Genomic DNA, 13,967 nt, shown 5'->3' on the forward strand with positions numbered 1-13,967 from the left:
TTTCCAGAGGTTCATACACACTTTAACATTTACTTATTAACTGAGGTCATATTTTATTAGGCAGGGTCACTAATAGGTTAACTAATCCAAGATTGATGACACAGATGAAACTGATCTGGAAAAATTCCAGGTTGCCCAGGCAGCTTGTATCTGAAGTATCATCTTTTATCAGGAATACTGATGACATCTGGTGTTGGAAGATGGAATAGCAAGTGTACTTTTTTTCTTTATTTCATGGGCATGCTTAATCTAACTTAACTATTAATCATAATGGGAATTTTCAGAGGGTTTCCCATCATTGATCAGTAAATTATGTCCAGTATCCACACTTAATGGACTTTTTGTCCTGTTTGTTCTGTAAGTTTGATCTAAAGGTCCATAACTGGGTGTAATTAGTCATTAAAACGAAACATCTGGATATATAAAACAAACTTATTAAACCTTTTGAAAATAACCCTGCCGTTTGACCTTATGCATCAAGCTGTCTCGACATCGGTCCTTTGATTTGATCTGCATGGTGCAATTCTTTTAATTTCCTTTTCTACTTCTACTGTCTGCGTTTTGGATTTTCTTGTGCTGATGTGTCCTCCATCTCTATTTAGGATCATGAGAAGCTGTCGTGGGATGGTGTGGCCAAGTTGACTCCACTGTCCTCTCGTCGATCCCTCAAAGACACAAGCACGGACTCCTCTCAACTCCACCTCTGCGCTGCGGAGATGCTGTCGCTCCGCAGGTCTGATCCCTTTCCCCAGAAACTACTGGTCCACTTGGCAGAAGGTGGAGGGGCAGACTTGTGCTCTCTCAGCCCCTATGTGCTCCGTCTCTCAGGGGCGGGATTTGCCTACTACGCTCCAGGGCCGGAGACCTCCGTGTGAACACAAACGTAGAGTCTGAAACTATTGTGTGTGTGGATCTCGTGGGCTGAAACAAAAAGTACATCCAAAGATGTGCGACCAAGATTCTGCGTCTCAAGGATGAAGGATTTATAGAGCAAAATATGAACAAACATGTTCACACACATCAACCACATGCTGAGTTCACCATGTGCATTTTCTGGGCTGCACCTGAGTGAACAATCTTTTAGATAGATATTACAGCCCTGATGCCTCATCTTCATACTTTGGTAACATCTTTTTGATTCAGTGTCCTCCCAGTCTCAGTCTCATCAAAGTTCCTACCCAAACTCTTACTTGAAAAAGTCTAAGAACAAAAGGGGAACCATGTGTGAAGTTGTTTAATGCACTATGGAACTGTCCTGTTTCAACATGTCAACAGTCAGGCCTTTTTGTATTCCTTATGCCCTCATTTCCAGTCACTTTCTTGCCTGTTCCTCCACTTTCTTGTCCTTTTTTTTGCTTCTTTGTTGAAAACGTTTATGTACAGTATGTGGTCTGGCCAAGTAAGGGGCAGCTGTCGAGCTCAGCCCTTTAGGTGTGCGTGTGTGTGTGTGTGTGTGTGTGTGTGTGTGAGTGTGTGTGAGTGTATGCATGAATTTGCCTGTTACTGTTTATATGTGACACACCTTTGCCTTACAGGTAGCCACACATCAGCAGGCTAGGAGCCAAAGGAGAAAGGTGTACTAAAAAAGAAAAAGAAAAAAAGGCAGAAGTGGTGTATTACAAAGCCTTACACACACACACACACACACACACACACACACACACACACACACACACACACACACACACAGCTGAAGGAGAGAAACAGGGGAAATCTGAAGAGGGATGTGCAGTATTCTAGCCACCCTGCCTTAATTCATAGATACTGATACCTAATTATATTTCTAGGTCAGTTTAAACATGTTTCTAGGTGGACAGGGAGGTTCAGAGGGCATAGATGTCTGATACAGTGTGTCTATTATTCCTCTTCCTCTTCTTTTACTCTCACGATTGTGTCAACTTTTGTTTTTCTTATCTGCCAGTGTAGCATGTCAGATCTCTGCTGCATGCTGATCTGCCCTTGTCTCAGTTCTTCCTTATCCTTCCTTCGTCCCAGACATCATTCATCATGAACCATATCTCAACACCTTTTCTTTCATTCCAACAATTAGCATACTGTACCCACTCCTGCCTCCATGTGGCCATGAAGAGTAACAGCAAAAGCAGCAGCAGCAGCCTGAGACTCATGGAGTCTTAATTTATGGATGTCCTAATTGACTTGCTACTCCTCAGTGTTGCATTGTGCTTGTGTGTTTACTGCCATGCTCTGTGTTATGCAAAAATTAATATAAGAATGCTAATGTCATATGTTGCATTATAAGGTTTTTTTCTCTGTCTTGCATTTATCCATGAGTTTTTCTGTATTCTAAAATTATTGATGGCGGTCACTGTTGATATATGGATGTAACTTAAACTTTTGATATATATTGTAGTGAGAAGGAGTATAATATTAGTCTGTTGTAAGTGGGAGGGAGACTTGAACCGGCGATGTCACAATCAAATCAATAGAATGTTGAACTGATTTGTCCATCATGTTCTCCAGCTGAAGATTGAAGCTCATTATGGATGAACCTCTTTTCTGCATTTCTAACATCCGAAGTCCTCTTTGTCCAAAGCATATCTGTCTGGTTGCACAGCAAGTAACTGACTGGGAAAGTCTTGAATGTCAGATTCCGTAGCTTTTTTGTATGTTTATACAGTTTATTTTCATACACATCACCATCTGCCAACGTGTATAGATTTAATAACAAGTGTTCAGTATTTTTTTACTGGGGCATAGATGATTTATCAATTTGGTTGAAGTCTGGATTTTTCTCTTTCATTTTTCACTCAAAGCTTAAAAGTGTTTGGACTTCCTGACCTCAGTAGATTAAATGAAGGGCCTTGGTGCTTGTTATGCAGTGTCCCACCTCGCTGTGCTGTTGCCATACTGTATCCAGACATATTCTACATGTCATATACCAATTCTATCACAATAATGCTATAAGGTCTATTTTACTTTAATAATGTAATGGGGAATTCTTTTGAGTCATTCTTCAAACACGGTTTGTTATCTAAGTCCTCCACAGCTCGGTTTTTCTTACAACTTGTCATTTTTGTGTTGTCCATTGTGAATATTTCTTTTGCTACTTTTGTATCCCAGAGAGAAGACTATATTTTAAATCTGTTAGAATGTGTGTTCAAGTTTGTAACCAAAATTAGAGCAACATATACATTATATGATTCATTAGAGATTCACCAATAGGTCTACACACTGCACTTTGTTCTACAACAGATCAGTTTTCCCCTAAAACAAGGTCTATTGTCTGTCGACTGAGGTTTATAAGTGTTCACTCTTCCTCACAAGTTATTTTTCTAAGAAGAATGTAGTGGGTGAGGGGGAAAAAAAGTGACCAAATAACTTGACTAGGAACGGACTGTCTGTAGCCTCTGTCTCAAATGGGTTTATCGCACCAGCCTTCTACTGCTGATCAGAATGTCAAACTGCTTTTTCTAAGTCCATCAGCAGAACAGCAGGTGCTGATCCTGTCACTCCTGAGCTTGGCAAAGGTCTGAAATGTCGACTTCTGTGCTCTGAGCAGCACGCATCATATCATACCTTCAGTGCAGCACTGTTTGTATTACTAAACAGGTTTTGAGAATTTACTCTTTTTTTTTTTAATAAAGATTTTAAAAGTTCACTTATTGACTTTTTTGCCAGTATGTAGCAAAATGAGGGCAAAGCACTGTATTGTCATTTTGCTTGAAATAAAGAGAGTGAAAACACTTGTCCTCTGTGTTATTGTTGTATATCATTAATGTCATGTCATTTCTGTATTTTGTTTATCCATGCCTAATAACTTCTCGTCATTTCAGACCCTGTCATTCCCTGCCTGTCCTACAGAAGTCCTCAGATAGTTTCTTACTTTTGTGGTTCACTATTCCTCAGTCCTTAATTCCCGTTTATCATACGGTAGCCTAACTGCCAATAAACAGTAGTTCCGATTGTTTAATTTAGCCTAAAAGTACCACAGAGATTTAGCATTGCACTCCAGGGTGAAAAAAATAATACCAAACTCGATGCAGCAGAATCGTCTTTTAATCCATGCATTCGACTTCCTTGACAAAATTGCTCCTACATTACCCACAATGCAACTTAACCGCCGACAGTTTGCTTCGGATATTCAGGTGTGTTATGCTAGAATACTTAAAGCAGATGGACTTTTCCTTAACAAGCCAGGAGTAAAGCTGTTCACCTCTAGCCTCCTTTACTTTCTGCACCACACATCTACTCCCTCGACCAAGGACACGAGACAAGATCAATCAACACAAACGAAACAAGAGGAAGACACAAAGTGCGGCAGTGATCCACCACAGCCCCTACCTGAGCAAAGATTTGACCAAGGAGGACCACAGAGCGGAGACGAGAAATCTCAACCCCCCATTTCACCCGTCCAATACTCCTCAAACCCCCTTACCAACACCGACGCCTTTGAGGATCCATCGCTCTCCCCATCCACCTTTTCCCCTGTTTACCCCTGCCACATGTTGGGCTTCACTGACCAGATGGAGCAGCTGGTAGATACTGGAATCAAGTTTGCCCCACTACTTTCTCCCATCATTCGCCCCCAGAATCAAACTGACCCTGTTTTGACTGAACCACTTAAAGTAAAACGCCAGGCACCTCTGCCCCCTCAAGGACGGCAGCGAACTCCTTCTCACCAGACTGATAAGTATATTTGTGTACAAAACGAAACAAGCTTTAACTGATATGTGCTGGGCCCAGGCTGCATGCCTAGTGGCACTCATGACTCTTTCCAGGACAAGCCTGGGCCCTGTGTATTAAATTCTTCTTCAATCAATGTTGTGATAGGTAATAGAAAAGAATGGTGAATCCTAAGTAAGAAAGAAGCACTTAACTGCCAACTTAGCAAATTTAGCATCCATTCCTCGTCAGCCACAGCCTGTCCCAAAAACGAGACAGATAATTATTTTAACACATTAACATTAGCCTTACTAAACGTCAGGTCTTTGGCAGGTAAATCATTTTTAATCAATGATTTTATTATTAAGCACACCTTGACCTCATGTTTTTAACTGAAACCTCGTTAGGACCATAATAACAGTGATGCTGTTCTTTATAGAGTCAGCTCCAACTTCAATTTTATGAGTGAGAATAGAGCGAATAAGAAAGGAGGTGGAGTCGCCATTTTGTTTAATGACTCGTTCCAATGTACTAAATATGTTATGGAAACTTTGCTTCTTTTGAATATGTGGCTCTTCAGCTAAGGTCCCTCTCTCGACCTATATTTCTAATTATCTACAGGCCACCTAAATACTGTGCATCCTTCTTTGATGACTTTAGTGAACTGCTGTCTATAATCTGTATTAACTTTGACTGTGTAGTTATTGCTGGTAATTTCAACTGTGTTGCATTTTTGAGAACTATGGACTGACTCAGCATGTGACGGAGCCCACACACAACAAGGGGCACACTGGACTTGATTATTTCGAAGGGTTTGAACATTTCCAAGGTTGTGGTGACTGATGCTGCTCTCTCTGATCATGCCTGTGTTTTCTTTAATGGCACTATCTCTGTGCACAAAAGTGTCCAAACAAAGTTAATAAGAAAACGGTATATCACTGACAACACCAGTGAAACATTCATTCAGCTTTTCTCGTCCACACCCACCCTCTCAGGGGTCTCGAAAAACTAATCTCCAGGTCCACTACAACACCTATAAAGAGAGACTTCGCATTTATAATTTGGAACTGAGGAATGCAAGGCGGTGCTTCTTCTCGGACATTATTGCCAAAAACACACACACCACGTGCTTTGTTTGCTACTGTCAATAGGTTAACAAACCCTCCAGTACCAGTAGCATCTGAACTTCAGTCCACGAAGGCCTGCAATGATTTTTGCCATTTTCTTCAAAGACAAAATTCAGAAAATTAGACAAACAGCTGCAAGTCGACATCGAGTACAGGGTATGTGTTGTCACAGTGTCCAGGCAAAATTCCAATATGACCCACTTCATATGATTAACCGTAAACTGAGGACATTATACAACATCTGAAAACCTCCTCCTGCTGCCTTGATATCCTACTAACGGCCTTTCAAAATAGCCAATTGTTTACAGATCTTCTACAGATTGTAAACACGCCTCTTCTCTCAGGTATTTTTCCCACAGGCCCTGAAAAACTGCAGTCATTAAAGCCTACTCTGAAAGAACAATCTAGACACACGTCAATGAGCAAACTATAGGCCGATATCAACCTTACATTTTTAAGTAAAAATCACAAGAAAACGGTTTCTCAACAACTCAAACTCTCTTTCTTGTCACTAAACAACAGTTCTGATGCCTTCCAGTCGGGTTTTCGACCACACCACAGCACTGGAGACAGCTCTGTTAAAGTCTTTAATGACATCCACTTAAACATTGATGAGGGAAGTAAATATTTTCAAGTCTCAACTACTTGATCTCAGTGCTGCATTTGATACGGTCGATCAAGTGACATATTACTAGAGCCGATTGAAAACTAAGGCATTTCTGGCTCAGTACTAAAGTGGTTTGGAGTCTTATTTAAAGAATAGGGACTACTTTTCTGTGTCTGTAGGAATACATATCTGGAGCATACAAATATGACGTGCGGAGTTCCCCCAAGTCTGCCTCTGGGGCCTCCTGTTTAACATCTACATGTTTCCACTGGCTCAAATTATGGAAAACAATAAAATAAGTTACCATAGTTATGCGGATGACACACAACAATAACCTTATTGCTTGTATTTAATTATAGTCCAATACAACTGACTATGCATTGAACAATTAATCACTGAGCGCCAGAACTTTCTTAAATTAAATGAAGAAAACTGAGGTGGTTGTTTTTGGAGCAAAAGAGAACGATTAAAAGTCAGCATTCAGCTTCAAACGATAATGTTAAAACAACAGACAAAGTTGTGAAATCTTGGTGTAGTCATGGACTCAGACCTGAATTTTAACAGCCACATAAGACAATTACAAAGTCAGCCTAGTTACCACCTTAAAATATATCAAGGGTTGAAGGACTTATGTCTCAGCAGTGATTTGGAAAACTTGTCCATGCTTTTATCTTCAGTAGACTTGACTACTGTAACAGTGTCTTTACTGGTCTTTCTTAAAAATCAATCAGACAGCTGCAGCTGATTCAGAACGCGCTGCTCAGCCCTCACTAACACCAAGAAAGTGGATCACATCACCCAGTTCCAGTCTCTGTTAATTGCTACAGTACCTCAAAGAGTTGATTTCAAAATGCTTTTGCTGGTTTATAAATCATTAAACGGTTTAGGGCCAAAATACATTTCTGATCTGCTACGACACTATGAACCACCCAGACCTCTCAGGTCGTCTGGGACAGGTCTGCTTGTTGTCCCCAGAGTCAGAACTAAACAGAGGGAAGCAGCGTGCTTTTTATGCTCCACATATCTGGAACAAAACTCCCAGAAAACTGCAGGGTCTGCTGTGCACCCTGTTCTTTAAGTAAATCAAGCATGAAGACCTGATCTGATGTTGCCTTTCTTTAAATAAAGGCAAATGTTCATTTCTTATACTGAAGTTGCATTGTTGACACTGTATGACAATCTATATAAGCATATAAAGAGAAATTCCTATTTTATCTGCTTTTATATATTTAACTGCTCTTCAATGTTTAATTTCTTATACTGCACTGTAACTTTTATTCTCGTATTTTATCTGTTTTTAAACTTTTTTAATCTGTTTTTATGTAAAGCACTTTGAATTGCCCTGTTGCTGAAATGTGCTATACAAATAAAGCTGCCTTGCCTTGCCTTGCCTAGTAGCGGCTAATGTAGCCTCGAGTAGCTATCATCAAGCAGAGATGTGGAGCGGGTTACAGAGGTCTGGTAAGCTCACTTCTTTCTAAATCCGCACCCCCCCAGATAATTTTTGTTTTCAAATTTATAGTCTTCTCACCCAAGGCCCCAACCGACGTTGACTTGAGGACATTTTTCAGATTTCCAGTAAAAAGTTTGTGTACAACTTTTGTTTTCCACATAAAACACCTGCAAACAGACATTTGAGATGTCACATAAGGCAGGGTTGGCCACTATCAACGCTGGAGTCAGATTCTGTTGTTTTTGGTTTGTTTGTTTTTGTGGGGAATCTCACACATTTTTCTCAATAAAATGGAGTTTCAAATTTGAATACGGACGTTTCTCCAACAGAAAATATTTCCATGAAAATGAGACGGTTAATTGTGTGTATTATAGTTCAGCTCCATTGGGCGCTGATTCACTCATTATCATATTTTTTTTAATCAAGACAATTCTGCAAAAGTCCAAAACGTGACATCAAGCAATTGTAGATATGTTCAACTCTTTGGAATATCTTCTTCTGTTCATATTACCTTCCAGAATTTTCTGGTCTGTGTAAACTTGTGTGTTTTAGAACTCTTAATTCAAATTTTGTAGCTATATAAACAGTGATACCAAAAGGACCATAAACCTTTATTTGTTTAAAAAGACCAAAGTATTGCAGTCAAGTGCAACTCTTGCCCTTTTGCAAAATAACCCAACCATTTTTGTCATAACCAGGTGTGGTCACATGGTGGCAATGCGGCATAAGCAATGGTGCATGACCAGTAGTAGCCTACTGTGTATATTTCTACAGATGACATGTTCCATGACACAGCAGCTGGCATGCCTTGCCTCCACACTGGGTGTCACTATTAGATCAGTTGTTTGTGTAAAACTGCAACACTGACCTTCACTTTCCCTCCCCCTCCCTGTCTGCCAGGTCTGCACAGGTTTGCACCATCATGCGTGCTGAGGCTGAAGCATGCATGTGCGAATGAGGCTGCCTCCTGCTCCACCTCCTCCCCATCTCCGTCGTCGGCATCCTGCGCTCTGCATCCCTCTGAGGAGGACTCATTACTGCAGCTGGGGCTGTCACAGCCGTAGCATCAGCATCATTTCCTCATCCGTCTCTGTAGCCTCCTCGAAAGCATCCATTTCTTACAAGCATCCCAGCACCTCCAAGCTGCACACCCCCCCTCTCTCTCAGATCTCTTCTCTTCAGCATCCGTGTGTCGTACAAGACAGCAGCCAGGCAGTCACATCCTGGGCTAGTTTACCCTGCTGCCTCCCTCTCGTCCCTTCTGCTTGGCTGGAATTGCCACCGCAACAGTTACCCTCTCCTGTCATCTTTCCCATCATCCGCTCTCCAAAGCACCGTTCAGGAAAAAGCAGGCAAGCTGTCTCTTTTTCCCGCAGAAGTGTCTGTTGGCTGGGCAGCTGGTCTTCCACTGTCCCTTTGGAGGATGATCCTGTGGATGAAGACAGAGGAAATGGCCCTGGGGGAGCTGCTGGAGAGACTGAGGACAGTCACTCAAGGCATAGGTGGGTGACAACAACACACTTAACACCAACTATAGTCCCTGGTCATTGTATCCTTGATTGCAGAGAATAAATGCATGTTTGTCTGAAACATAGGTAAATACTAACCTGTATACACTATAGTATCTTTGTTTGGTTAAATATTTAGACCAAATAAAGGTGAAACAAGGGTTGATGAAGGAAAATACACGAACATCATGTGCTAAAAATCTTTATTTGTGCAGGAAACCACACCATGTTTAATGTGCTGCTGTTCATGCTGTGTCTGCCTCGAGCTAGGGAGGCGTTTGGCCAGTAAGCTGTGTTTTTGTCACAAGACCTGAATACAGTTTATGCTTGCAGTGGTAAATTTGATATTGAGTCATATTATTTGATTTAGTGGGAGAAAAAGCTGTGCATGGTGGTGTTGTGACACTAGTTTACATTATTAGTAATACAATCAGATAGCCCAGTTATCACAGAAAAAGCTTCATCTAGTATATATATTTTATTGTCTTCCTTTGTTTTTATAACATAATATAACTTTGTACAGAAATTTGTTCAGGTTGGTTTTAATTGTGCTCTAAAAATAAATTGACTTGACTAGTATAATTTTATATTTATGTTTAATAGCATTAAATATTATATGTAATCTATACACTGATGTGTGTAATATTTTGGAAAAATACAGGCTGATTTGTGTTGTGATACTGTACCCTGCTGGCCTATTTCTTCAGTACTCCACCCTAATCAGTTACAGTATTGTTTGATCGGGAGAGGTGTTGAGGGCAGAAATGGAAGACGGTGAATAATATATATCATCATATCCCTACTGTTACCCTGTACTGATTACTTAACTTGGACATGCCACTTCAGGTAGTCATATCACCTCTTAGATTTGCTGTCAGGGCTGTGCTATTGTGTTTTCTCCATCTATGTGTCCATGTCCATGGCCTTTCATGTTTGCTCTGAGCAGTCAAAACGGCTGCAGGGAAACATTGTAGGCCCTTCATTTCTAACTGCAGTGAAAAGTCATTACGCAGTCATGGAAAAGAAAGCTATTTCGGAGTCTGTTTTAGTTGACACGAGAACCCTTTTCCAAACTGTAGATGTGATGTCCTGACGTTGCTCCTGCAGCCTCATGATTTATTGCCACTGACTGAAGGACAGATTTTTCTCCTTTAACAAACTATTGCCACTAAGATAAGTGATTGAATGATATTTCTGATGAGTGCCAATCTTCTCTTTTGATCCATTTATAGAGATCTCCTTTAATCCATTTACTGCCAGCACACAGCCACTCTTACAAGCATGAATGCACACACACACACACACACACACACACACACACACACACACACACACACTTGTGCACAGTAAACTTTTCATTCCATGTTGTGTTGATCTTGTTTCATTGGAGATCAGTGATGCTGGTCGCATTTAGAGATGCCACAGCTGCTCATTTAGTGTCATATGGTATTGTAGTTTTCAGATCATAATTCATTTTAGATGTATTTGTTGCAACTGTGTATGTATGCAGAGTAAAGAGTAATACTGTCTATTATATTTATTATTATACTTTAAACACACTGTCCATTTTACTTTAGCTTGCATTTTTTAGCATTTAATCTTCTATGATGGTGAGGCTTCTGCTGTAATCATAAATACAGCCCAGTGGGCTCTAGTTGCCTTCTTCTCCTCCTTAGCACCAGAAATGGTGGCAGTATGGCAGCAGTGAGTGGGTGGACTTGATTGAGGAGAAAGGCATGGCTATGCCAAAGCAGAAAAATAAAACTGAACAATCTACAGGTCTAAATGAGAATTATGAGCTGCACCACTCTACTCCAGACATGATAAAAACAAAATATGATACATTTGTGAAAAATTGTCCTATTTTTCTTTTTACATGTACAGGCATTAAGTGCCTAACATAATACTAAACATTTGCAGAAATTGCAATCATTTGTAGCCAGGGTTTAAAATTAGCACCATCTACTAGCCAAATGCTGGTAAAAATATGCAAGTGGCTGTTAGATTTGCTTTACTCACCAGCCAAAAAAACAATAGTAAGCTATTGAGTGGCTGGTAAAATTTGAACATTCACTAGCCATTTGGCTGTTAATTTTGATCCCTGTTGGTAGCACTCTGTTTCTAAGGAAATGTGACTGGAATGTGCTGTGGCAGGACGATGAGAGCAGTAATCAGCTCAGAGAAGAGACACTGATCACAGAAGACAGCAGAGAGGAAGAGAGAGTGAGGAAAAGAGAGATTCAGGGAAACTAAGTCAACTGAGGATGAAAAGGATTTAGCATTGTCTAATCTGGCGAACTGCTCGTTTCTCCTGAGCTGAAAAGAAGGTGTCATGTTGTACAACGCAGAAAACAAAGAACCCCTTTCCTTTTCCCCAGAGAACCAGTTGCAAACAGATCTCATCTCTGAATTAGCTCCTGGTTTCTGACTGACTGCTGTGCTATAAACATGACTAAACCTGCAATATCCTCAAAGTGATGTTAAATCACGAAGATCTATTTGCATCGGACACTGTGAGTGACTGTATTTTCCTTCTTTTTGTTAAATATGGCTAGTGGCAGTGATTCCATCCATCTATCAGTGTGGTCATTCAGCCAGTGAGTGAGGTGTGGGCAGAGCTTTTTAGCACAATGTATCTGTGTTAGTCAACACAAAAATAATCCATGAAATGGAGAAACGAGCATTTCTTCATTTAATATTAATGAATGACTTTTTTACTGGTTTTGGACTGTTGGTCAGACAGAACAGCAAGGATAATACTTACCATGTTCACCAGCTTAGTTTACTGTGTTAGCATGGTGCTAATTAGCACTAAACATGAAGTACAGTTGAGGCTGATGGTAATTACTTTTTTTGCAAGTTTTTGGTCATAAACTATGGAAGCTCATTGCATTCACATGAGTAAAAAAAAAATCACGTTATCTCGTAACTAATAATGCACATACCTCCACCTACTGGTTAGGACTGTGAACGTGCAACAATTTGTTACCCTTGGGTTTGTTGTTGGGATTTGACAGACTTATTTTTTATGCCACTCAAAGACATGTTAATCTCTCAAAGTAGGAAAGAAGTAGGAAATATGTGCTTGCTTTTATTGAAAGGCTGTTTAGATCCTCAGCACGGTCCTATCCTTATCTCATAATTATGAGATAACTATCTCGTAATTGCGAGATAACGTGATTTTTTATTTTTTTTTTACTCATGTAAATGCAATGAGCTTCCGTAATAAACAGTAGTAGTAGTAGTAGTAGTAGTAGTATATGACAAATTAAGATTTTGACCTGTTGATGGTGCTAGATGAAATGTTAAGGGGTCACCAAAGTGATTAAAATTTTCTTAGGGGATTATGAATCTGTGTACCAAATTTCACGGTAATCCATCCATTAGTTGTTGAGATATTTCACTTAAACCCCCAAATGTCAACCTTATGGTAGTGCTTAGGGAAAAGTCAGATGATCACCAAAGTCATTAGAATACATTGCCTAGGAAACATGAATGTTTGCACAAAGGTGTGCGCCAATCCATCTAATAGATGTTAAAATAATTTCCTGGATAAGTGAAAAAATTGACCTGTTGGTGGTGCTACAAGAAAAGTCAGGGGATCACCAATGTCGGTATGCTTTATTCTCTGGCAACCATGTAAATCTGTGCAAAATGACATGGCAATCCATCCAATAGTTGCTGAGAAATTTCAGTCTGAACCAAAATGGTGGACCAAGTAGATTTTTAGTTTAGCAGATTTTAGATTAATCAGTGAAATAAAATCAATTGTTACTTGCAGCCCTTATCACAGGCAGCGTCTTCTCGACTCTCTAACTGGGCATTTGACCTACTTCCACTTGATTTAATGGGACACATCCAGTTCAGGGAGTAACAGTTCTCAGCTTTTCCAGCAGGAATGTGTTCATCTCCAGCCGGGGATGCTTGGGGGGCTGTTTTATTTATTGTGCCGTACTAGTGACATACAGTATTATATTATGGTTGCCTTTTTTTGTGAGCTAAGAATGGCTAGTATGTATAATCACTGCTTGTGTTTGAGAGACTGTCTAGTGCTGTATTTGCTGCTGAGCCAAGCAGGAGCTGAGGTTTCTGAAAGTGTATGAGCTTCAGGTAGCTCAGCTGTCTCATGACTTCATGGTTGCTGTAAGATCTCAGTCATTTGTTATTGATCAAATGTTCCTCTGTTGCATTGTTTGGATGAAAACCCCAACAAAGAAGGTTGCTTATAAATCAGATGTACGTAAGACGTTTTTATTACCATAATGTGAGTGTCAGGTTCCTTTTTAGCTCAAGGTCAGGGGTTCATCCAACCTGCCTAAGTGAGCTGTGCTGTTCATCCCCAAAGGCAGAGCAGGTGTATAGCCAGATGGATCCAGCAGGTCACTGTTAGTCTCCAGCTAGTCAGTTGTGGTCAAAAAGACACACGTAGCCAGAGCCAGGGAGAGTCCTGCAATAATATAGCATTCTCAATTTATTTAATTGCAGTTTAGTGAGGGTAGTCACAAACAAGAGGAATTTGAAAGCCATATTTCTTCAGCTTCAGATTCCTATCTACTCTGTTTAAATACACTTTTATCATGTATAGTTATAAATAATAGAAACAATGTGTTTATGTAGTGGCAATACTAATTCAATAATAATGTCGTTTT

The 13,967-nt window shown here is 40.1% G+C and overlaps 2 protein-coding genes across 3 annotated transcripts in view; both read left to right on the top strand.

Annotated features, from left to right (window-relative positions):
- The window catches only part of LOC144525418 (phospholipid-transporting ATPase IH-like), a 34,135-nt gene extending 30,426 nt beyond the window's left edge, over nt 1–3,709 (top strand). For both annotated transcript variants that reach the window (XM_078262214.1, XM_078262215.1), the window contains one exon: nt 603–3,709. In XM_078262214.1, the coding sequence (XP_078118340.1) occupies nt 603–875 (273 nt within the window). In that variant the 3' untranslated portion in view covers nt 876–3,709. The remainder of the gene's footprint in view (nt 1–602) is intronic.
- Nucleotides 3,710–4,079: 370 nt separating this feature from the next.
- The window catches only part of mcf2lb (mcf.2 cell line derived transforming sequence-like b), a 51,129-nt gene continuing 41,241 nt past the window's right edge, over nt 4,080–13,967 (top strand). Inside the window, exons 1-2 of the mRNA XM_078262220.1 lie at nt 4,080–4,651; nt 8,711–9,312. Of these exons, the coding sequence (XP_078118346.1) occupies nt 9,234–9,312 (79 nt within the window). The 5' untranslated portion in view covers nt 4,080–4,651; nt 8,711–9,233. The remainder of the gene's footprint in view (nt 4,652–8,710; nt 9,313–13,967) is intronic.

This window comes from Sander vitreus, chromosome 11, assembly GCF_031162955.1.
Source record: "Sander vitreus isolate 19-12246 chromosome 11, sanVit1, whole genome shotgun sequence".
Taxonomy (NCBI): domain Eukaryota; kingdom Metazoa; phylum Chordata; class Actinopteri; order Perciformes; family Percidae; genus Sander; species Sander vitreus.